This window comes from Podarcis muralis, chromosome 1 (assembly GCF_964188315.1).
Source record: "Podarcis muralis chromosome 1, rPodMur119.hap1.1, whole genome shotgun sequence".
In the NCBI taxonomy this organism is placed as follows: domain Eukaryota; kingdom Metazoa; phylum Chordata; class Lepidosauria; order Squamata; family Lacertidae; genus Podarcis; species Podarcis muralis.
In genome coordinates this window covers 16,224,330-16,248,699 of record NC_135655.1, presented here as the reverse complement: position 1 = coordinate 16,248,699, position 24,370 = coordinate 16,224,330, and the positions used below count along the sequence as shown (strand labels likewise).

Below are 24,370 nucleotides of genomic sequence, written 5' to 3'. Positions count from 1 at the left end.
CCAGAGAGGGGCTGCTTAAAATGGCGCTCAGCCAGCTCAGCCCAGCCCCCTTCCTCCTCTAGGCAGGGTGGGGAGAAGCCAGGAGGAGGGAGGGAGGAGGCGCCGCGGCGGTGTGTGTGAGGGAGAGGTTGGGAATGGAGTGGCGCAGCCCAAACAAACAGAATCCCCACGCCAATCCACGGACAGTTCGCGGGCCGGATCCTGAAGACAATTAGTTTGCCAACCCCTGCTCTGGTGGTTTGGGGGTGAAATGCATAAAGACAAGACTCTTGCCAAGTGCCATCCAGAGAAGGAAAAAGTACAGGCAACAGTATGGTGAAACCCATGGATTTTATACTGTCACCACCAACTGCTCACAGTAACCCACAGTATCCTTGCAAAGATTTAAGCAAGGGGGGGCATCCTGTGGCAATGGGTGCCCAATTAATCTGGCGGGGTGAAGGCAGGTCCTGTCACAAACAATTTTCCCTCTCTCACACATAGTTACACTTAATGCAAGCACACACACACCTGACACTAGCACACACTCCTGGCACACTCACTTGTAGCTCTGTTGCGCGCGTGCGCACACACGGGAGGAGATACTCTGGATTGGGAACAGGGAAAGAATGAATCTGTGGGAGGAGAGCGTTTTTGTGCTTCCTGGTCACTAGGTAGCACAGGAGCAAGCCAGAGGAGATGTTCAGGGAAGAGGATGTGTGCCTTCCCTTCCTCCCTGAGAAAATTCACACCCTTTCTTTTGCTCTGTCCACATTTGCTCGCTCTTCTCAATCTCTCTCTCTCTCTCTCTCTGCGCGCGTGCGTGTGAACAAATACTAGTTGTAAAAAAAGAAAACCAAGCTGCTCAAACTAGCAAACTTTCCCTCTTGCCTGCCTGCCTACAAAGTGTGCTTCAAGCTGTTTGGAGGTGTGGTCTTGAAGGTAGCAGCCATGAGCACACTCAGAACAGGTCCTGGGTCTACCCAAAAGATAGATTACATTAACTAGATTGAGATAACAACAGCAGGACCAGGGGCCGGGGGCAGTTACAATCAGGGCAGATAGCTAGTAGCTCCTTGTAAGATAAACACTGTAAGATATTTTAAGGGGTATATTATATTCATTCCGCATATATGCCATGTGTTACTCCAGGGAGCTCAAGGCGTTGAGCATTGTTGTCCCTTCCCCATTTTATCTTCACAACAACCCTGTGAGGTAGGTTACCAGGCACCATCTGATTGAAAAAAGATGCTTCCCACAGGGTTACAATCTGTCACTGACCCATTATTTTTTCCTTGTGGAGAATACCATATAGATAGTGTTCTACAGCATTGTCTATTTTGTCTATATATTTAACTGGATGTTAGTTCGCAACCAATTTCATTTATCATAGTTTTTCATTAGGAAAATAAGTATAATGTATGAATTAAAAGCGTGCTCAGAGTGAGGAATGTTGAGTAAGATTCATGAGGGGATAGTTGGGGGCGGAAGAGAAAGGGGCAAAGTGCCCAGTTCCTGCTAGCTCATTATTCATGTAGAAATCATTGTTCAGTTTGGTTATGAGTGTGCCTATGATAAACTGGATTTGTGGAGTAGTCCTTACAGATCAGCTTGCTGACTCACACACTGGCGCTGAAAGTGGATCTAATGCATGTGATGTAACACTTAACTAGATAATAAAGATGCAACAGCTTCCCTCTGATCTTGATCAGTTAAATGTAAAAGAGCGCATGCGGCAACTGAAAAAGCATTCACATGAACTCAAAAGTGGTGGAATACCATTTAATAAATGCTGGGTGTATCAGGTATGGATGCCACTCAGATCAAGCCAGGCTATGATAAAAGCAAGTTCAATGTGGATATGCGATGAAGCAGAAGGCCAACCAGTTTTAAGAGATGTTGCCTTTGTCCAATAAGCTTAGTATTTATTTATTGGTTAGATTTGTATCCTACTCTATCTCCAAGGTCTTCGGAGTTGTAGATTATGCTGAAAGTGACATCTCCAAGCCAGCCAGTGAGGTTCATAGTTTAGTGCAGGCATAGGCAAACTCGGCCCTCCAGATGTTTTGGGACTACAACTCCCATCATACCTACCTAACAGGACCAGTGGTCAGGGAGGATGTGAATTGTAGTCTCAAAACATCTGGAGGGCCGAGTTTGCCTATGCCTGGTTTAATGTCTGTTGGAGGACCTTCTCCCGAGAGGGCTGCATACTGGCTTGCAGTGTATATATTTCGTTAGAAATTAGTACAGCCATTGGTGAAAATACAGCTTGACAGTGCCACTGCATGACTCTGTATCTGCATTATTGTTCTTTAAAAGGGTGACAAAAATCCCTGTTGGCATTCAGGACCCTGTTAAAACCTGCAATACTACTAATAACGATAAGCATTTATGCAGCCTTAAGCATTCAAAGCACTTTGTGATAATCCTTACAAGATTTGTAAGGGTGGTCCGTATTATTAACCCATATGACAAATTGAGGGGTGGGGCTAGGACACACTGGCTTGCTTAAAAGCTGTGAAATAAGTGCATCACGGTGGTGAGATGCACACTGACAGCTTTGTGAGTCATAGCTTGAGCCTGTGACTACGCCACCCCAACTTTTGATATATAATTAACCAATGAGTGTTTGCCCACTCCTTTCTCTGCTGTCTTCCTTGTTCCCCTGTTCTCACGCTCTCTGCTGTCCATCCTGCCATACTTCCCAGGCTTTTGAGACCTAGGAGGACAGTGCGATAGGTCTTGCACTCCTCTCTCAAGCCAAGAAGCAGTAATGCAGCCCTATGATGTTCAGTTGCTCTCATGGTTTCAAAGGTCCTGTAGCTTTGCACAGGAATGTCAAATCAGGAATATCTTCCTACTACCAGTATCATTGTTTCTTACTACTGTTACCAGGTGGTTATTCCCCACCCCCAATTTTGTATTTAGCTCAAGATCGGTCGTTTTTAGAGTTTGAATTCCACAGAGAACCACCACGTTATTTAGCAAATTTCAACAGTTTCTCTTGTGGTATGAAAACCAGTATTATGCTGATTGAGTCGTGAATGCCAGCCTTTTTTAGACAGCTTTCCAAAACATATCCCACTCCGGCTGGAACAAGCAAGTTGTGACCTGTCATTCTGATGCTGACAGACTTTCAGTCATGGTGCGCTACTTGTTTTCGAAGTTACTAAATATGCGCTGGCTGAAAGGCCTAGCACACCTTTCTATTGCTTAAGGAGATTTCTCCGGTGACAGTTGTTAACTGTGTACAGCATACTTTGGTTTGGGAAGATCACTACAGGCCAGTAGTTCAGTTTGAATCCTTTGGGGGGGACACATTTGCCAACCCTGCAAAGATCTACCATTTCATTCCTTTATTGATCATTGCTTTTCGTCAAAGGGCAGAAAGGCATGCCTGTGCAAAAGCAGGATGCACAAAATAAAGTGGGTGGGGCTGTTGTCTGAAGTGTGTGTTCCTACCTGTTCTAGAGATTAACATTCTTCTGTCATACTGTGATTGGCTAGTAGGCCAATCCTTTTTGGGTGAGGCTGCTTGGCCTCTGTTTTCCATTATTTACTTATTTTATAATATGCTGCCTCTGTTGTATCACCAAGATGATGTACAGTTAAAAAATCAATACAAAACAACAATTAAATATAAAATAAAAATTATTCCAATCTTTGGGGAGGCAGTCTTTGTTGATTTACACATTGATGTGGCCCGTTAGCAGACAGGATTATTTTGCAAGGGAAAACCACACCCAGTTAATTCCCCACTATGTCTGCATGACTCCTATTACTAGCCCAATTAAAAAAGAAGGAAGAAAACACTTGTTTGGTTCTTTTTCCTTCTTCTAAGCCATTTGGACCACACTGGATACAGGAGTAGTACTGTAATGTTACTGATACCAGCCCATCTCCTTTAGTTTCATGTGTCCCCAAGGACAATGTTAATTAACTGTTTAGGGGATTCGATAGGAAACCTTGGAGCCCGAAACTCTAGTTTCTGTTCTTTAATACAGAATCCTGGTGATTTCCTCATGACTCTTATATTTTTGGACTCTTGCAGTTTTTGAATTTTTATGATTATGCTGTTACAGCATCCATGAACATAGTGTACAAAGAATGAGTCTGTGCCCCAAGAGGTTTACAAACTAGAAAATAACATAAAGGAGACAACAAGAAAAGACAGAAGCTGGAAGCAGGAATAGAAAGGGGGAGACTATGTGATGTGTACATGTAATTAGGTACAGTAATTCTTAGATACAGTAGGGAATGGGAACTAGAGGCTTCTCAGAAAAATTGGATTTTGAAGAAGAGTTTAAAGGAAGCAAGAAGTGACACCATAGATTATTTCTGAGATGCAGTTTCAGGCAGAATGAACAAGGGAGAAAAGGAAGAATTTTTTGATGGGGGCCTTTGGAGTTTGAACCTGGATGAGATCACAATGGTGGGGTGTGTGCCATGGAGATTTTTTTGAAGGTAAAGACAATAAGAATGTGCAGAATCTATGAATGGAAAGCTAACCTGTGTGGAGATTTAAAAGAGAGTGTGGTATAGTTGGAGGAATGAGAGAAGTGAATTATTTTGACAGCAGAGTGCTGGATAGAGGTGAAGGACCAGATGTAACACAACAGAAAAGAGAAAATGCAAGGTGAGAGATGGCCGGGGTGGACCAGAGTTTTTGTCTCATTTTTTTAATGTTGCCTAGGGAGAAGTGATGTGATTTGGTAACAGGCAGCAAAAGAAGGATGAGTTAAAGGTAAACCCATGACTTTTTGCCAGATCAATAGGATAGAGGATATTGTCATTGAGAGAAGAGAGCTTGGTACATCCCAGCTGGATCACACCAGTGGCCCATCTAGTCCTGCATCCTGATCCTTCATGGAGGACGTCGAACATTTAAAAAACTTCCAGACACAGAGCTGCCTTCAGATGTTTTCTAAAAGTTGTGTAGTTCTTTATTTCCTTGACATCTGATGGGAGTGTGTTCCACAGAGAGGGTGCCACTGCCGAGAAGGCCCTCTGCCTGGTTCCCTGTAACGTCACTTCTCACAGTGAGGGAACCACCAGAAGACCCTCACAAGTGGGACCTCAGTGAATGATGGGGGTGGAGATGCTCCTTCAGGTATACTGGGCCGAGACCGTTTAGGGCTTTAAAGGTCAGTACCAACACTTTGAATTGTGCTCGGAAGGGGTTTGAAACGATGACAAAGCACTGAAATATCTGAAAGGCACATGAAGATGCAGAATTGGAGGGAGAAGGTTCTAGGCTAGAGAGTCAAAACCCTTCTGTCAGCACTATTGGTGGTACTGAAAACCATCAGATGTGATGCTGGGTAGAGGGACAGTAGTGAAGGGTCACTCCCTTGTGTCCTGCGCAGCCATTGCAGAACCCCTAATGAAGACTATACTCATAAAGACTCAAGATTCTGATCAATGTTCAGATCGTTGCTTCTTCTTCTTCTTCTTCTTCTTCTTCTTCTTCTTCTTCTTCTTCTTCTTCTTCTTCTCCTTCTTCTCCTTCTCCTCCTCCTCCTTGCTGCCACTTTATTTCTTATATTGCAGTGGCCATAGCATTCAACACTCAAGTTTTCCATGCTATGCAAGCAATCTGTGTGGTGAGAGAGACCCGTGTTATGGCTGCTGCTTGGAACAGCTGCCATCTAAAAGTCTTTCAAGCAGCATCCTCCCACGCAGTGACCATGATCTGAGAATCTCAGTAATGAACAGGAAGCACAAATATAACAACACTTATCTACTATCTATCCGTACTCGCGCACCCATTGTTGGAATTTGTAAAAACCGGAACTCTTCTATAACTTCACGTAGTAAAATGATGCATCAGACTAGGACTTAAAAATTCAGACTAGGAGTGCCACAGAATTCTGATTGGGATGTAGTGAAGGCCGAGTCTTCTTTCTTCTAAGTTTTGAAATCTAAAATAATTGTCTTGTTGAATAAACTATGTGCATTGCAATTACATTGCTATTTCTATTAATACCCGGTTTTAGGTTAGTTTAATTCCCGTCTTCCTACTGAAAATAAACCAGTGCCTTCTCTAAAGATTTCTATAAGAAATTGTTAGCCTATTTGACTGAGCTTTGTGCTTTGTTGTTGTTGTTTAGTCGTTTAGTCATGTCCGACTCTTCATGACCCCATGGACCAGAGCATGCCAGGCACTCCTGTCTTCCACTGCCTCCCGCAGTTTGGTCAAACTCATGCTGGTAGCTTCGAGAACACTGTCCAGCCATCTCGTCCTCTGTCGTCCCCTTCTCCTTGTGCCCTCCATCTTTCCCAACATCAGGGTCTTTTCCAGGGAGTCTTCTCTTCTCATGAGGTGGCCAAAGTATTGGAGCCTCAGCTTTAGGATCTGCCCTTCCAGTGAGCACTTAGGGCTGATTTCCTTAAGAATGGATAGGTTTGATCTTCTTGCAGTCCATGGGACTCTCAAGAGTCTCTGAGCTTTGTGCTTAGAGATTGTTAATCTTTAGTCCTCTATAACTTGTCTTTAGACCATCTCAGAGGTCCAGAGAGGCCTGGACTACTTGCAGCTTTTGAGGCCCCTAGTTGTACTAAAAAATTGAAAAATGAGCAAGTTTGTATATATAATAGCTAGTTTAGGAGGGCATGTTCATCATTCTTGTGCCATCATATTTATGTACAGTGGTACCTCGGGTTACAGACACTTCAGGTTACAGACACTTCAGGTTACAGACTCTGCTAACCCAGAAATAGTACCTCAGGTTAAGAACTTTGCTTCAGGATGAGAACAGAAATTGTGCGGCGGTGGCAGCGGGAGGCCCCATTAGCTAAAGTGGCACTTTAGGTTAAGAACAGTTTCAGGTTAAGAACGGACCTCCAGAACAAATTAAGTTCTTAACCCAAGATACCACTGTACATTTTAAATTATTCAAGATGACAAAATCTATATCAGTTAATGATGATCTATGTTCTTTACCTTTGACCAAACTGCGGGAAGTAGTGGAGGACAGAGGTGCCTGGCGTGCTCTGGTCCATGGGGTCACGAAGAGTCGGACACGACTAAACGACTAAACAACAACAACAACAAATGTTCTTTACCAGATTGCATATTTTATTTGCTTATATTTGCAGCTCTAACCTGAGCGTGTGTATCACATTTTGGTTGAGTGTACATAAAAACATAAAACCCCCGATCTTATACACAAATAGAGAGAAGGAGTTGAGCCTCATTGCATATCGCATACTTTAGAGACAAAATTACTTATTGGCAGTAGTTCAGGTGGGGGAGTTGCGGGGGTGGGGTGGGGGTTATGGTTTTAAAAATTAGAATGTCCCATATTTGGGTAACTTTCAGTCAGTTTTGGCCAGTGATGTTCAGATGTTACTGGAGGCATGAAAGTGTCTGCATTAGCCCCGTGCCTATCCTGATTGTTGGCTGTGGTGATTGTGGTTGATCAGTCCTACTGAAAAAATTACACCTTCCCAACTGGTTAGCAGCATTTGCTTTCTAAGATAGGTGTTTGAAGACTACTTCGCCTGTTACTTTTTCTGACACAATGGTTGCTTAGGGAAAATGTTTGTGCAGTTATTTATTTATAAGGTATATATTTTACTGTAGCTTAGGTAAAACAAAAATAAAAGAAGTTAGACTGTTCGTTTTCCATTATAAAAAGAAATAAAACTTTCCCAAGCAAAGTCATGAGGTTGAGTGGTGGTCCAAGTCTCTGTTCCTCTGCAGATAGATGGGTTGTGATACTACCACATTTATTGGCTTCCCAGTTCACATGCACATGTTAAGACATTTTCACTGTTCTTGTGCTATAAAATTTGCTGGAACCACATCTCCACATTAGGATCAGGATTGTGTCTGTATTAAGATCTCTACTAGTCTGGATTTGTAGCTGATCATGACAGTCTGACTACATTTATGTGGTTTCTAGTCAAACAAGAAAAAAAAAGTTTTTTTATAAGTCCTATTTGAACTTTCTATAGCCCTGGCTAATATTGATCATAAGTTATAAACTGACTGACTGGCAAGAGAGTCTGCTTCTTCATGAGGGCTTCTCAGAAGATGATCTCCTTGAGAAATCCAGGTGTAGTGTTCTTCGGGTTTTAATGATGTATATATATGTGATCAAAGTACCCATGGTAACCTGAAACATAACTGATTAGAAGAATAGAGATAATTTACAAAGAAGAAATTTACATAATTAAAAAAAATACTCAGGAGACAACAAAGTATTCTGTGGCATTCCTTATTTCATATGAACATACGCTATCAACTCAGCATTGTGTCGCATTGTGTTAATATCCATTCTTCAGCACAAGATGCTTTGGTTACTTTATAATATGTATATATAACATAAACCACTGTAGCAGTAATATTCTATGAAGAATTGCTTCAGTGCACTTGCCCCAAAAATGTTACACGTTTGAGTGTGCAAGTAGATCCTTTCCAGTCCGTCCCCCCCTTTATCAGAGAACCAGATTTACAACTTACTATGGCCCTACCTTACATAGAAGAGCCTTTTGGATGGTATACATTTTATGGTTTCCATGGTGACACAATGCCGCAGAGACATCTTGAAACAATATTCTCACAAGTTAGCACAAATATAAAAATGTCCTCTTTCCAATAAAGAATCCCATGTTGTACTAATCAGAATCTTTTTTCCATTGTCTTCAATTCTTTTTACCCAATCTACTGGTAGTAGTAACATATGATTAAGCAGGAAAGCTTTGTCTACCACACTTGCCATTATGCTTTTTTTCAGAAGAATACAGTTTTTCATGATTAATTTTTTATTTGGAATAAATTACGCATCACTTCCACTTAAGGCTACACAGCATGATTAGGTGGTTTTTTTAAAACATTATTAGTATTTATGTAGGTGAGGCATTTTGGGTGTAACCTCATTATCCTTTCACCAACTCAAGTTGTCAAATGCCATCTCTTACTATCATGGCTAATACTTTCAGACCCTACAGAAGTCCTTGTGCGAATGAGATTACTTCATTGGATGCAGCCTTATGTATTTATGGAGAACTGGCAGTAATCATGAAGTGAAAGTTGTCCATTTCAACATCTTAAAATAATCTAGATCTGGGCTCTTTCAGAGGACTGTTCGTCAGACTATTGTGCCTACTACTCATTCAATATCACTCACTTCTACTCACATAAATCCATCAGAAGAGGCAGATACAGCCGCCGCCAAATCACTCAAATTGTATACATGCAGGTCCCGCTTTCTGAACGCTCGCCATGCAACTATGTTAATTTACAACAAAATGAAGCTTTTTGAAGGCACAACCCACTAAAACAGAGGTTGCCCACCTTTCTGGAGTCATTGGACAGATCCATAAATTGCTGTGGGCACTACAAATGTAGAACTGCACCTTAGTCTATTGGCTACAGCAGAATGCTTCTTTCTTGCCTAATTTCAGCAAGAGCAGGAGACCCTGCGAATGTCCTTTACCAGCGCTCATGCACTAGAAGATTAGTGCAATGCCTGTCTCGTTCACTTGAAAACTCTTTTCAGTATGCCATCAGGGCTGTGTGGGAAGAAAAGTGACTTTCTATTTTTGTTTCGAGTTAGTCATTTTGCTGGTGTCTAGAGGACAAGCGGCTTAACTGTGTTTTTTGTTGCATTTAAGCTGTAGTTGGGCAAAAGGACACTTGCATAATTATTTAACTGGTTTTCTACCTGTGTGCTGCTGAATGAGTAGGCTGCCTAGAGTCGCTCAGATCACAGGATATTAGGAACATCATATTAAAGTAATTTACAGTGCTTTACAAAAGGTAATGAGCTTGAGCAGTCCCTTTTTAAAGTAAAGGGCAGTGAAGAAGCCTTTTTGAGGAAGAAATGAGCACACGCTAAAAGTGTAGTAGAGCTCAGGAGAAGTGTCAGAGTTGTTTTTCTGTGAAACTCTTTCAGGTGCTAGATAAAATGTCAGGTTTGCTGTAGGGCTAAAATCTGGCTTTGTACATTTTGTTTACTTTCCCTCACTCAGCTAGCTTTTCTACACTCTGCCTGCCTGATTATCTGAACTGGCATCTTTTTAAAATTTCCAATGATATTTGTACTTAAAGTCACATTCATTTCTAGTGGTTTCACTTGCAGTTTAGGGTGTTTCTCTGCAGAGTAGCTTTCAAATATTTGTGTGGTTTCTCTGAACGCCATTTCTCAGAATCGTATTTCCCAATTGTGTCAAACTTCATCTTGATTTTTGACATACTTTACAAAGCAAAACTGGCCACTGTTGCATCTTTATTGATAAATAAGAACCGCCACCATTTTTCCTTATATTATTTAGAAGGTTTTTAAGGCAGTAGTTAAATGTGCAATGAATGAAAGGAGCTCCATTTTCTTCTACTATTCCTTCATTCCTTTGTTCCAGTTTTAACTCAGGACATATCTCGATTGAAACTTGAACTGAAATTAGACTTTCTTGCAGTTCTCTTCCCCACTTTTCTCTAACACTAGTAGATACCTTTTTATTTTTACTAATAAACAAAATGAACAAAAGATGAAGAGCATAATGAAATACTGTTAAGCAGGTGGAAAGCAGCACAAGGTTGGACACTGTCATTGAACATTGTTCTAAAACATTTCTTAAAATACGGATTTTGCCATAAACCAGCTGGGCTGCTTAATACATATTCTTTTGTAATAAGTTAGCTTAATCATAGTTACTATGGACCATATTTTCTCAATCCATTCAGATATAGTAGGAAATACGCTTTTTCCATTTTTTAGCTATTGTAATCTTAGTACTTACAAGGTCAAATATTCTTTCTTGCTCAATTTCCAGAATAACGTCTTTTAGATAACCAAGCAGCTATAGTTTAGGTCCCAAATGTATATGATATCCTAACATATCAGAGATATTAGCCTGAACAGATTTCTAGGATTTTTCTATTTCAGAACAATTCCCAAAGATGTGTATGTAATCTGCTTTATTTAATCCACTTCTCTAGCATTTATCTGATCCTTATATATTAAGTTTAGTTTATTAGGCATTAAATACCATTGATAGAGAGTTTTAAAATAGTTCTCAGGTCTGCAGAAATTAGCAGTACATACATTATTTTACGTTTTTTGTTTCCTTTCCTGGGTAAAAATAGCTTTCTTGTGTTCAGAAAAGTGTTTGCCCATTTATTCAGTTTATTTTTTTATCTCAAAACAACCTCTTCATATATTCATTCATTCATAGACAGACAGACAGAGTAAGTTTAAATAGCTCCAGTTTCAACAACATCCAAATCCTGTGCTTCTGCAGAGGTTATTCAGGCGTCCTATTGCATTGGAGCCCTGGGAGCCATTTATGTCATTTGTAAAATATTGCGTCTCAGCTAGTGTATGCTTATGATTACCTGGCCAGGATTAGCCCTATCCTGCCACACATTTTACCCGTTGTGTTCATACAGTCAATGTGTTTCAAGAGAAGTATGACATGTGTAATGGTGATTGTAATTCATGTTAGACCATAGAATGGTTGTTGCATAAGCAGATGCTATACACTGTGTGGGATGTTCTGATTGGTTTAGCATATTCTCTAACAACAACCAACCACAGTCCGTTACCAACTGGTGAGCCCATTGGCTATCTCGAATTGTCATTGCAATCTCTAGCCCAGGAGTGAGGAACCTCTGACCTAAGGCCATTCTTGGCTGCTGGGGAGTCCCAAGATGGCCCACAAGACCATTCCCCCTCCTCCCCAAAAAACAACCTGTCCATCAGCTGACACCCCTTGTGATGTCAGTTGGTGGGCAGAAGGGTGGAGTTAAGTTCTGCTTTGACTGCATGCACCTGTTCCCAGCGGGGAACTGGGGCGCCCAGTTAGCATGGCAAGGTTGAACCACCCATTCAAGTGATGAATGGGGGAGTTAAATCCTGTCAGTTCTGAAGGTTGCGCACCTGTTTATCAGAAGCTGCAACTTATAAATATTTTAAATAAATGTGAAGTGACAAAAGCTGCCAAAAGCAGATAACTTAAAGTTAAATTTTTGCAGGAGTGTCAAATGTCTTTAAAATAATTTCCATGTTGTGAGTTTGGTACCTGTGTTACTTTATATTTAGTTGTTTGGGGTCTTAGAATTGGCTAAAGTGAGGCTCTTATCCTGCCAGCCGTCATAAGAATGGTGTTCTGTTCTTAAATAGCTGTCATCTAGCACCTTCTTTGTGGTTACCAAGCTCTTTGCTATCAATGGTCTCCTAGTAACACTGACGAAAGCTGTAATTGAATTTCACTTTGCAGTGTGTGCTTTCTAGACTGTTCGGTTAAGTTGATGCTTTTATTTATTTTGAAGATGCAGCTCAGAATTGCTGGATATGTGAAATTTTAATAAAAGCTATCTTTCTTTGCCCAGAATAAAACTTTTTAATTGACCTGGCATTTTTGGTTGGTCAATTAATATATTTTGCAAATTGCTTGCACAAGACATTACATGCTGAACTAGACGGTATGAGTAACTTACATTTTCAAGGAACTTTGCCTTTGTACACATGTGTAAATTGAAGGTATCAGCACGGGGAGTCTCATTTCCTGTATTTTCAGAAAAGTGCTGACTTCTCAAAGCTTCCCTGTTAAAATGTGCAAAATGTTTCTTTAGCACAGATGAAAGCTAGATGTTTTCTAATTAACGCAAGAAGACATTGCTTGAAATTGCTATATATGTGCTAGTAAATGAGACTTGAGTTTTACAAGCAAGACATTACTGTCTTGTCACTAGTTACAGATGGGTAGCCGTGTTGGTCTGCCATAGTCAAAACAAAACAAAATTCCTTCCAGTAGCACCTTAAAGACCAACTAAGTTAGTTCTTGGTATGAGCTTTCGTGTGCATGAAGAAGTGTGCATGCACACGAAAGCTCATACCAAGAACTAACTTAGTTGGTCTTTAAGGTGCTACTGGAAGGAATTTTGTTTTGTTTTGTCTTGTCACTAGAAATCCTACCTCACTCTTGAGACTGAGGCCTGGTCTTGAACCCTGAGATGATAAGAGTGATAAGATAAGAGTACAACCTCGATTTTCTAGTGGGCAATGTCATTTTTGAATATTCCTCTGCATTTAAAACAAAAGCTGCAAGAAGCAGGAAACTCAACATATTAAGGATAACATTCTATCACATTTCTATGTTTATAGGGAGATTTGTTGTTGTTTAGTTGTTTAGTCGTTTTAGTCGTGTCCGACTCTTCGTGACCCCATGGACCAGAGCACGCCAGGCACTCCTGTCTTCCACTGCCTCCCGCAGTCTGGTCAAACTCATGTTCGTAGCTTCGAGAACACTGTCCAGCCATCTCGTCCCCTGTCGTCCCCTTCTCCTTGTGCCCTCAATCTTTCCCAACATCAGGGTCTTTTCCAAGGAGTCTTCTCTTCTCATGAGGTGGCCAAACTATTGGAGCCTCAGCTTCAGGATTTGTCCTTCCAGTGAGCACTCAGGGCTATTTTCCTTAAGAATGGATAGATAGAGAGATTACTATATAGGAAAGCATTAAAAATGTGATTTCCCCACCTGCCACCTGAAATGGTACTGTCTATTTTACAACCTAAGGACTCCGCCGCTCTATTCTGCAGTATGTAGAATAGAATCATAGAAATGTAGAGTTGGAAGGGATCACTAGAGTCATCTAGTCCAGTCCCCTGCAATGCAAGAATCTTGGTCCCAACATTGGGTTCAAATGTGTGGAAATGAAGCCAAGCTTCATTTCCCAGCATTCCCATCTATACATAGTTTTGTTTGCTCTAACTTGTCATAGGTGAACTTCATGTCCTGTGTTTTACCACTGCATAAACAAACACCCCGATTTTCTAGTCACAAATGTGTGTATCACATTAACGATTAATAATGAGGAAAGTACACGATACACGTCTATATAAGTAAATAGAGAGGCAGGAAAAATAGATTATACACTACCTATGGCACAAAACTTTTACAGCTAAATCGTTATCTCTTCGGGAAGTTCATTGCAGTCTTCCACAATACAATATTTTACAGACAATAAAGACTGTACTGCATAAACACAATATAGCAATAAAGCAATATTTTCACTCCTTTCAGATGTACCCCCTGGAGAGCAAGAAAAGCTTTTTATTCAGAAGTTGCGACAATGTTGCGTCCTCTTCGACTTCGTTTCTGATCCACTAAGTGACCTGAAGTGGAAGGAAGTAAAAAGAGCAGCTTTAAGTGAAATGGTAGAGTACATCACGCATAACCGCAATGTAATCACTGAGCCCATTTACCCAGAAGTAGTACATATGGTAAGTGATTTAAATGGATTTATTTATTTATTTATTTATTTATTTATTAAAAACAACCTTTGTTTGTTCTGAGTAAACTCCCCATAATTGAAGCTCTCTAGGTTCTAGAACTGTGCTCCTCAAACCGTGGGCCTCAGCCTACTTCTCAGGTGGGCTACAGCCTGCCCCTTAATTCATTTTTGGTGGACTGAATGCTTGTAGGGGCGGCTCCCTACATGTGCACTGCATAGCCATGTGGGGCAGTGGGAGTTGGTCAGAGAGCAAAGCCAAGAGTGAAGCTGTAGCACACCATGTTGGAGGACTAGATAGAAAGGAAAGAGGTAATGGCCAAGTGCGACAGAAGAAAGAAAACAGGAAGGAGGGAGGCAAAGAAAACATACTGCATGAAGGAGAAGAGGAGGGAGGAGAAGCACCCAGGGCCACTGCTGAGTCTTCAAGCTCCTCTGCATTTCTCTGACTCTCACATTGCACACTCAACACCCCAGTTCTCTCTTCCTGCTGAGTCTGCAGCAGAGCCAGGAAGACTCTTCTCCATCCTCTGAGGGGAGGAGGCCAGAGGGACTGAGGAAATGAGAAGTAAAATGAATATATTTAAACGTATTAATATTAAAATATTCTAAAAGTAAAGTAATAAACTGGAAATAGAGAAGAAGTGCATAAGACAGGGAAGCCGTTAACAGCTAGAAGAAAGGGCCAGAGATTAAAGAAGGGGGAAGTTGGGGGGGGGGAGGAATAAGGTAGAAGTTAAGCGTGAAGGGAGAAGTAGGGGAACGACAAGAGAGGAGAAGAAATATTTTGCCTGTTTCCACATGCCTCTCAGATTTTACCTAAATTGAAACGTAAGCCACTTTGTGCCCCGAAAGGTGACCTATAATTAAATTTGCATATGATATATTATAAGATTAAGAATGGGGTGTGTGAGTCACAATGCTCCAAAATCAGTGCTGTAATTTGCTATGGGACTCCCTGCCACTAGGAAATGGATGTGGCAAAAAGTAATAGCAATTTCAAAAGAGGCTAATTATGTCGCTTTGTACTTCAATCTGCTGTCATTTTGTAACTGGCATTGCCCTTGCACTGCCATTTTAGGACGGGGGTCAGTATTTTTTCACCCTCAAAAGGGTGTTGCAGTTGGAATATTGAGAACCCCTGATTTAAAAGGGTTTTCTTTACGCTTCATTTCCTACATAACACACTGGCTTGGATTTTTAGTTCACTTTGTACTTTCAGGCTTGTCTTTTATAACTAAAATGTAACAGCACCATACTTGCAGCAGCATCAAGTGTGTTGTATAAATCTGACTCCAGTCCTGCAAAGTCTGCTTTTACTTTTGCTAGAATCTCGATGATCGATTTGTATGTTCTAAATTTACAAAAGAGAGAGTTAATAATCCACTAATTTTGGCATTGCTTGCTAGCCAAACCCATTACTTATGGGCATCACAAAGATTGTCTTCTCCCCCAATCCTCTGATATGTGCAGAAAACACATGGGGGGGGGGTTGTTTGCAAAATTAACAAAGCAAACAACATCACTATTTCACAGCCCTCCATGAAAACACCATCCTAAAACCATCAGTGAGGGGGAAAGCCTATAACCTTGATGTTACTAAAGTGGTCCCTCGGTTTAAGAACAGCCCTGTTTACAAACTGTTCGGTATACAAACTCCGCAAAACCAGAAGTAGTGTTCCGGTTTACGAACTTTAACTTTGTCTACGAACAGAAGACGAAAGGTGGAAGGGCACCAGCGGCGGAAGGCCTCATTAGGGAAAGCGTGCTTTGGTTTAAGAACTGCTTTGGTTTAAGAACGTGTCATGCTTGGGTCTCCTATCCTACATGCCCAGCCCACTTTAGAAGGTGAAAGAGCACACAGAACAGTTTCTGAAGATGACATAATTGTATGGATTAAGTTCATACGGGAGAAGATGGTCCTTGAGACGTTACTGTCCCAAACCACTTAGAGACCTAAAAGTTAGAAGCAGTACTTTGAATCAGGCCGGAAAAGCAACTAGAAGCCTTCACCGATAGTATAAAATCAGATTGATTTACCTGAGAAGCATGCCCCTGTCAGCAGTCTAGCAGCTACATTGTGGTCCAGTTTAAAGTTTCTGAACACTCTTCAGAGGCCACTTCCTGTAAGGCACATTACAGTAAATTTTATCTGAATATCAACAGACCTTGAGTAACTAGAAAAGATCTCTTCTCTAGGAAAGGACACAGCTGGAGTTCCAACTAATTGACAGAAAGCATCACTTGCTACTTCCATCACCTGAACATCTAGAAACAGTGCTAGTCTGATCCTTAAGTGGGGAGTGGAACTCCATTCAACAAAGGAAATAACCTATACCCAGTCCAGTCATATTTTTGATTGAAAGCATCTCTGATTCATCTGGTTTAAGTTTAATGGTTGTTGCTCCTGATTCCGTTAATCATCTCAGACACCACTTTGTGACTTCTGCTGTTTCCCCCAGAAGTCATTGGAAAAAGAGCTTGTGGTGTCTGTCTGTTGATGGCACTGTAACCCAAATCACAGTAACTATTACAAACATCCTGTAAAGTATGCCAGTCTTATTCCCCTATTACAGATAAATATTGGGGCTAAGGGATATTTGTCTACCTTATGCCTACTCAGTGAGTTTATTCCTGCGCTAAGATTTAAACCAGGGTCTTCCCAGGTCATACTTACAGACTTACCACTGCACTGTAGCAGTTATTTAGGACTGCATGTGGTAGTTAGAACAAAAATACGTCTAAATACTTTGGTTTCAAAAGCATATACAGTCATAACTTGGAAGTCGAACAGAATCCGTTCTGAAAGTCCGTTCAACTTCCAAAACATTCGGAAACCAAAGTGCAACTTCTGATTGGCTGCAAGAGCTTCCAATCGGAAGCCGCGGAAGTCCCATTGGACGTTCGTCTTCCAAAAATAGTTCGCAAACCGGAACAGTCACTTCCGGCTTTGTGGCATTCAGGAGCCAAAACGTTCGAGAACAAAGCTGTTCAAAAACCAAGGTACAACTGTATCTCTCTGAATGTGTAAACTAAGATGAATGTATTGATTTTATGGCATGGCTAATGTGCTGTTTTTTTTCTTACCCCCTTTTTATTTTTTTCTTTAGCAAACTTTTAAATAAAGTTAAAAACACTTCTTAACATTTAATAGTCTTGATAGTGAACAGAATACTAGTATACATGGGAATTCTTAAAAAATAATTACAAAACTTTTTGACAGTAATTTACAGAAGAGCTTCCAAGATACAGTGTTCTTTCCCTCTGTTTTACTGGACTTGTCCTAGAGGCAAGATCCTTCTTTATGTAAAGCAAATGAAGTGAACATTATTTCTGGGGTAGTGAGAGATAGAAACTTGGAGAAAGAAATGTAGAATAGCAAAACTTGTTTGGTGGTATTTGGAATAAGATTTTTTTCTGCTGTGTATTTACACTTGTTAGGGGGGGCGCGGGTGGCGCTGTGGGTAAAAGCCTCAGCGCCTAGGGCTTGCCGATCGAAAGGTCGGCGGTTCGAATCCCCGCGGCGGGGTGCGCTCCCGTTGTTCGGTCCCAGCGCCTGCCCACCTAGCAGTTCGAAAGCACTCCCGGGTGCAAGTAGATAAATAGGGACCGCTTACTAGCGGGAAGGTAAACGGCGTTTCCGTGTGCGGCTCTGGCTCGCCAGAGCAGCGATGTCACGCTGGCCACGTGACCCAGAAGTGTCTCCGGACAGCGCTGGCCCCCGGCCTCTTGAGTGAGATGGGCGCACAACCCTAGAGTCTGTCAAGACTGTCCCGTACGGGCAGGGGTACCTTTACCTTTTTATTTACACTTGTTAGGATGTCCCTGTTTAATTTTTTTGTTTGTTTTGTTTTTAAATGGGATTTTCTTGTAATGTCACTTAGACAAATGTGATTTTTAGTTTGCAGTTAACATGTTTCGCACACTACCACCTTCATCCAATCCAACGGGAGCAGAATTTGACCCAGAGGAGGATGAACCAACCTTAGAAGCCGCCTGGCCTCACTTACAGGTACTATACAAACATATTTTTTTCGTTTCTCTGACTAAACAAAGAGGGACTAAATTGCTGCAAAACAAAAGGTTTTAAATCTGAACGCTCAACGCACTGGTTTCCTGTTCTAAGTTTCTAATGGATAGCTTACACCTTTTAAGACTGCAGTTTGACATAAATGTTAATGAACTGTAGCTTGGTTATGTCAATGTAGGTTTAGTGTAATACTTTAATCATAAAAATATAAATGAATGTATATTACAGTAATTGATTTGGGCCTTTTTGGGCTTGTAGGGTTATAGCTTTGAGACATAAGCTCTATTTAAAAGTGTAAGGTACATGGTGCCCAGTGTTATATAAACAAAACCCCACAAATATAGTGTACACACAACACTGAGCTGGTTTAGCTAAAGTATTCGAGTGTTGGATCGGGGTGGGTAACCTAAAGGCTGGGGGTTGCATATTGTCAGCCAAGGCTGGTCAGCCAAGGTATGCTCTATTCAATTTCCCACCTCTTTTCCTTCCAAAAGGGATTGACCAGCAGTTGTGTTTTGTTTCAGCCCAGCTTTGGCAACTATTAGCCTTAATTTGTGTCTTTCTCTAGGTAACTGAGCTCCTATGAGGTGCTTGGGCAGGGAAAGTTCTGGGTGGTTTATGCTCATTAAAAAAAATTAAGGGAATGTATACAGTTAGGAAGTCGAAGTGATTAATGCTGTTTAGTTTTTCTTTAAATGGTGTTTAAAATTGAGTACTATTTTTAACTGCTTTTCAAAATTCAAGTTGCATTTCTGTTGTAAAACTAATTTTTTTGTGGATCTTTTTCAGCTTGTTTATGAATTTTTCTTAAGATTTTTAGAATCTCCAGATTTCCAACCTAATATAGCTAAGAAATATATTGATCAGAAGTTTGTATTGCAGGTGAGGTTAAAAAATGAATATATCTTCAAACTTTAAATCCATATTAATCTGAAATAGATTAAACAAGTAAATGTGCGTCTCTTGCAGCTTTTAGAGCTCTTTGACAGCGAAGATCCTCGAGAAAGAGATTTTCTTAAGACTACTCTGCACAGAATATATGGGAAATTCTTAGGCCTAAGAGCTTACATCAGGAAGCAAATTAACAATATATTTTATAGGTATGTTTTCATTCTGTGCCGGTGCAAATTAACTGGGTAAGGTATTTTAGAAATGTTGTAACTTTGATGGCACTGCCCTGCTCCCCTCAAATGTTGGCAGTGTTTCATTAAATCTGCAGGTAAGCCTTTTTTTTTACGATGACTTTAGCATTATTTTAATTCGCTGCTCCGGTTAAACCGAATTATGGGTGGGAATAACATGTTAAAAGTTCTGAGTACAGAATTAGCTTTCATTAAGAATTTGTTTTTGGTCAGTTTTGGCAATTTCTATGCTTTAGCTTTCGAAAGCTCAGGTCAAGCTTCCTTGTTTCCTTAAGGCTGGAGTTCTGTTGCATTTTCCTATGGCAACTTATTCCAATCCCCCATGACCACATTCTGGCATGTGAATTAATACAGTTGTTAAATTTATTATCCCCCTGCCCTCCCCGTACAGTGAGTATATGCACATAGCATTGGTTAAAAGTGGTTTGGAATGAGGTGTGTACAGTGGTACCTCGGGTTACAGACACTTCAGGTTACAGGCGCTTCAGGTTACAGACTCCGCTAACCCAGAAATAGTACCTCGGGTTAAGAACTTTGCTTCAGGATGAGAACAGAAATCGCACGGCAGCGGGAGGCTCCATTAGCTAAAGTGGTGCTTCAGGTTAAGAACAGTTTCAGGTTAAGAACGGACCTCCAGAACGAATTAAGTTCTTAACCCAAAGTACCACTGTATTGACATATGACCTTTGAACTTGTTATCTTTCCAGCATATCTGCAGCAGGGCACTATTCTTCCAACATGACCAAAAATATATATATATATATTTAACCTATATGATTTCTTTATTCCCACTCCCCTTTCTCCCCAAGGTATATTGAGCTATAATAACTCTGCCAGCTTTTAGTTCATTTTTCTACAGCTTTTCCCTCTGTGCAGTTTTCCCAAAAGGGAATTTATGGTACTGCTCCTTTAAGAGCCTGGTGCCAACTGCGCCACAGCTTTTTGCCAGTTCATCCATAAGAGACAATAGCACCAGCTGTAGAGGGAGCTTATCTTCTGTACAAATGGTAACAAATACGCACTTTGGGGTGGGGGCGGACAGAGGCATTGACTAAAAATAGAAAGTAAGCTTCATCTGTCTGCATTCAGCAGGTTTTGGCCATACAGAGCCAACACCAATATTTTAGATGAGTGTTTCCTCCCGCCCCCCAGGATAAGAGTTTCTGTAGAAAGAAGAGATGCAGGGTATAATACACTTCTGATGGGAAAGCTTTGATTTAGGGCTTCAATGCACAATGTATGGCACACACCGTTGTGAAATCCATGATACTGTGCATTCCACTCTTAAATCAATATATAATTCTGATATCCCATCATGGGCATGTTGCCATAGTTAAGGTGTGAGGTTGGGTTGCCACATAACACTAAAGCACGGTTTATTAACTGGAATTTATTCCTTCATTATCCTACCTTTCCTTCAAGGAGCTCCAAGTGTCATACACGATCCTCCTCCCCCATTTTATCCTCACGTTTTATCCTGTTAGGTAGGTTCAAATGAGAAACTGTGAGTGACCCAAGGTCACCCAATGAGCTTCATGGTTTCATGTGAACCAGGTCCTGCTCCAACACTCTTCTCCACTGCACTAAACCATGGTTTCATGTAATGTGTGAGCCAGGTCTCTGCTCTGTCATTCACTGATAGGGTTTTCTTCATAGTGGTGCCCACTTTTTGGAACTCGCTGCCAGGGAACCTCCCAGGCTGTTCTTCTACTTCTTCTTTATCAGCAGGTTAAAACATTCCCTTAACAACATAGTTTTTAAATAACTTCCCCAGCCACTGAATATACCAGATTGTTGGTTTTTTGTGGATTTCATGAGCTCATTGTTTGGTTCAGTATTATTATTTTAGTTTGTTTGGGTTTGTCTGTCCCCCACATTTTATTAGTGGTACAGTGGTACCTCGCAAGACGAATGCCTCGCAAGACAAAAAACTCGCAAGACGAAAGGGTTTTTTGTTTTTTGAGCTGCTTCGCAAGACGATTTTCCCTATGGGCTTGCTTCGCAAGACGGAAACGTCTTGTAAGTTTGTTTCCTTTTTCTTAACACCGTTAATACAGTTGCGACTTGACTTCGAGGAGCAACTCATAGAACGCGGTGTGGTAGCCTTTTTTGAGGTTTTTAAAGACTTTGGTGATTTTTGAAGCTTTTCCAAAACTTTCCCGACACCGTGCTTCGCAAAAAAATCGCAAGACGACAAAACTCGCAGAACGAGTTAATTTCGTCTTGCGAGGCACCACTGTACCAGCAAAAAGAAGAAGCTCATAAATATATATATATAAAGTTTCAAGAGCTTTATTTCCTTGATGTAAAGTTGTTATGTTAACAAGTCTATAGATACAGTGCAGCTTGCCATATGATAGTAACCAAATGGAGACTGGGCTACATAGTGGGTTGTTGTGCATTTCTACTCAGAAGTCATTCCCAGTGAATTCAGTAAGGATTACTCCCCCATAAATTGGTAAAGTTTGCCGCTTTAATTCTCTCGATTTCATACTAACTTTAATTCCATCCCTCTCAGAGTATTTTTGAATTCTAGCTGATCTACATGGTCTTTTTGTAAATCTAAGATTATTACAACTAGCACTACTTGTATTTTCCTGCCCTGTTTCCCGAATGTTGTTCAATGACATGGAAGGATGTGATACACCTTTGCAGTATTTTAATTGCCTTTAATACACACTGGGCAATAATTGGTGGTAACACTATAACAGAAATAAGCAAAACTCATTTAAATGGGGTTTAAGCTCTTCTATCAGCTTGGAAACCACTATTTTTTGTGTTGCACTACCTAGCAAACCAAAACATTTTTAAATGATTTTATACAGAAAGTATATAAACAGTAGAACAAAGTTAAGGATAGGTACAGAAAAGAGTTGGCCTAAAAACTAGATAGAACCTTTAGTTAGGCAAGAGTATTGAACACAAAATTTTCTGGTATAGTTTTAAAATAAATGGCAGCTGTTCCTCAAGTTGAGCTAGACACATTACCAAACAGATGCTGACTGTCCTCATTGCTGATAACGTATTTGCTTTGTCAGGTTTATTTATGAAACAGAACATCACAATGGCATTGCAGAATTACTGGAAATATTGGGAAGGTAAGCTGCTTAATAGTTACGCATCATAATGTTACTATTTGTGCTCTAAAGCAGAACGACTTTCAAAGAAAGTGAGGGTGGACCTTGGATTGGAAGAAATTGGTACAATTTGTACAGCTTATCTTGGTTCGAAATGAAGAAGATAATCACTAGCGCTTACGGGGTGAAAACAAAAAATGTGGGAGTACTTCAGGATCAGACAAACCTGTCAAAGAATTCCTGTGTGTTTTAATACATAAGAATCTACAGTTTTGCTCTTGCTTGCAGTGTAAGTGAGCATTGTACTTGGGTATTGCGTAAATTCAGAATGAAATTTGAGTGGAAAACATGTCATGAAACAATAGAATAAAAGTGATTTCAAGAAAAGATTTCAGGATAAAAATGTAACATATTTTTTAAAACTATGATACATTAAATCTCCTCTCCTCCTTTTTAGTATAATTAATGGATTTGCCTTACCATTAAAAGAAGAGCACAAAATTTTCCTTCTAAAGGTATTATTACCTTTGCACAAAGTGAAATCACTGAGTGTCTACCATCCACAGGTAAATGATTCTGCATTTGAATTTCGTTTAAGAGTGTTGATTTAATAATTTACAAACTAATTCTGAGTATATATAGGAAAAGGATAAAATTAACGAAATGTTACAGAAATGCCACCCTCATTTACAAAGTTCGTTGTTTAGCAATAGGTATGATTTTGTTGTATATTAGAAGCCTGATACTGATTTAAATTAATGTCTGTGTATTTTGGTTGCTTCTGAAAACTATTAAGGTGGTTGGAATGGCTTCATTGCATTTTGGGCTCCCTTTAATTTCACAGTGATGTAGTAGTCTCTGATAAAATAAATGAAAGATCTACTAAACTCCCAGGTGTGCTGCAGAACTCCCCCATCCTAGTGTCCACAAGTAGCTGTCCAGAAGAGCTTTTCTTATGAATGGTGAATTGGCCTTTGCCATCTGGCTAGGAGAGTGTTGCTTTGGCATCTTTTGTGTGAATTTTGCAAGACGCTTTAGGGATAAAATCGCTCAACTTCAACCAGAATTGGATTTCACATTTAAAATGATGGTATCAGATGTCCCACTTTAGTTTGGCCTTTGACCGTTAACCTACTTGCAGGTCCTTTATCTGCTCTTTGATATACAGGCATTGACCATTTTGTGCAGGGATTCCATTCCTGGAACCTGCAAGCGCCAGCAGTGTGCATAAGCCTACCCCGTTACGCCCCTGTTTTACCATCTACCAGGTCCAAACGGGGCACAAGCATCAGTGGTCGCACATCAGCTGAATGCGTACAAAATGGTCACTGCCTGTATATTATTCAATTTTGTTTTGGAGTGGTTTTATTGAATTTTAATATCATATGACTACATTGTAGTAACCTCCTCTGGAACCTTATGGTCAAGGCTAGGTAGGATTTAATAAAAAAAATTAAAAGGTTATGGAATGAACTCCCAGGTAACATTCACCAGGCCTTGTCTCTCCTGCCTTTTAAGGAAAAGATAAAGCTAGTATGTTAAAGGTTTTTGATTATAAGGACATACTGAGTGTGGCTTGCTTTCATTCTGGGATATTCTTTTTCATTTTACTTGGGTGTCAATATGCCTCTGCTCTGTTTTTTGCATATGCAAGTTGAGATTTTTGTGGGTTGTATCCAGTTGCGTCTCTTCATTGATGAAAGGCTCTTTGATCCAGTGGAGGCTTTCATTAGGGTAGGGGAAGCTAATGCTTTTTTTGCCCCAAGAGCCGTGTCACCCCCTAGCAAACCCTCCACGGGGAACATGCCACTGTGGGTGTGGTTAAAAAGTGATTGTGGCCACCCCATACACACACAAACACAGATGCATTCATCCTTAAATAAACCCCAAAATGAGCACTAAA

The 24,370-nt window shown here is 40.5% G+C and overlaps 1 protein-coding gene across 8 annotated transcripts in view; it reads left to right on the top strand.

Moving 5' to 3' along the window:
• PPP2R5C (protein phosphatase 2 regulatory subunit B'gamma) overlaps positions 1–24,370 on the top strand; it is a 77,397-nt gene that overhangs the window by 33,622 nt on the left and 19,405 nt on the right. For 7 of the 8 annotated variants that reach the window (XM_028708643.2, XM_028708181.2, XM_028708501.2 and 4 more), the window contains 6 exons: positions 14,011–14,210; positions 18,120–18,230; positions 19,038–19,130; positions 19,218–19,348; positions 22,429–22,488; positions 22,925–23,033. In XM_028708643.2, coding sequence (XP_028564476.1) covers positions 14,011–14,210; positions 18,120–18,230; positions 19,038–19,130; positions 19,218–19,348; positions 22,429–22,488; positions 22,925–23,033 — 704 coding nt within the window. The remainder of the gene's footprint in view (positions 1–14,010; positions 14,211–18,119; positions 18,231–19,037; positions 19,131–19,217; positions 19,349–22,428; positions 22,489–22,924; positions 23,034–24,370) is intronic. The other variant, XM_028708261.2, reaches the window with a different exon arrangement.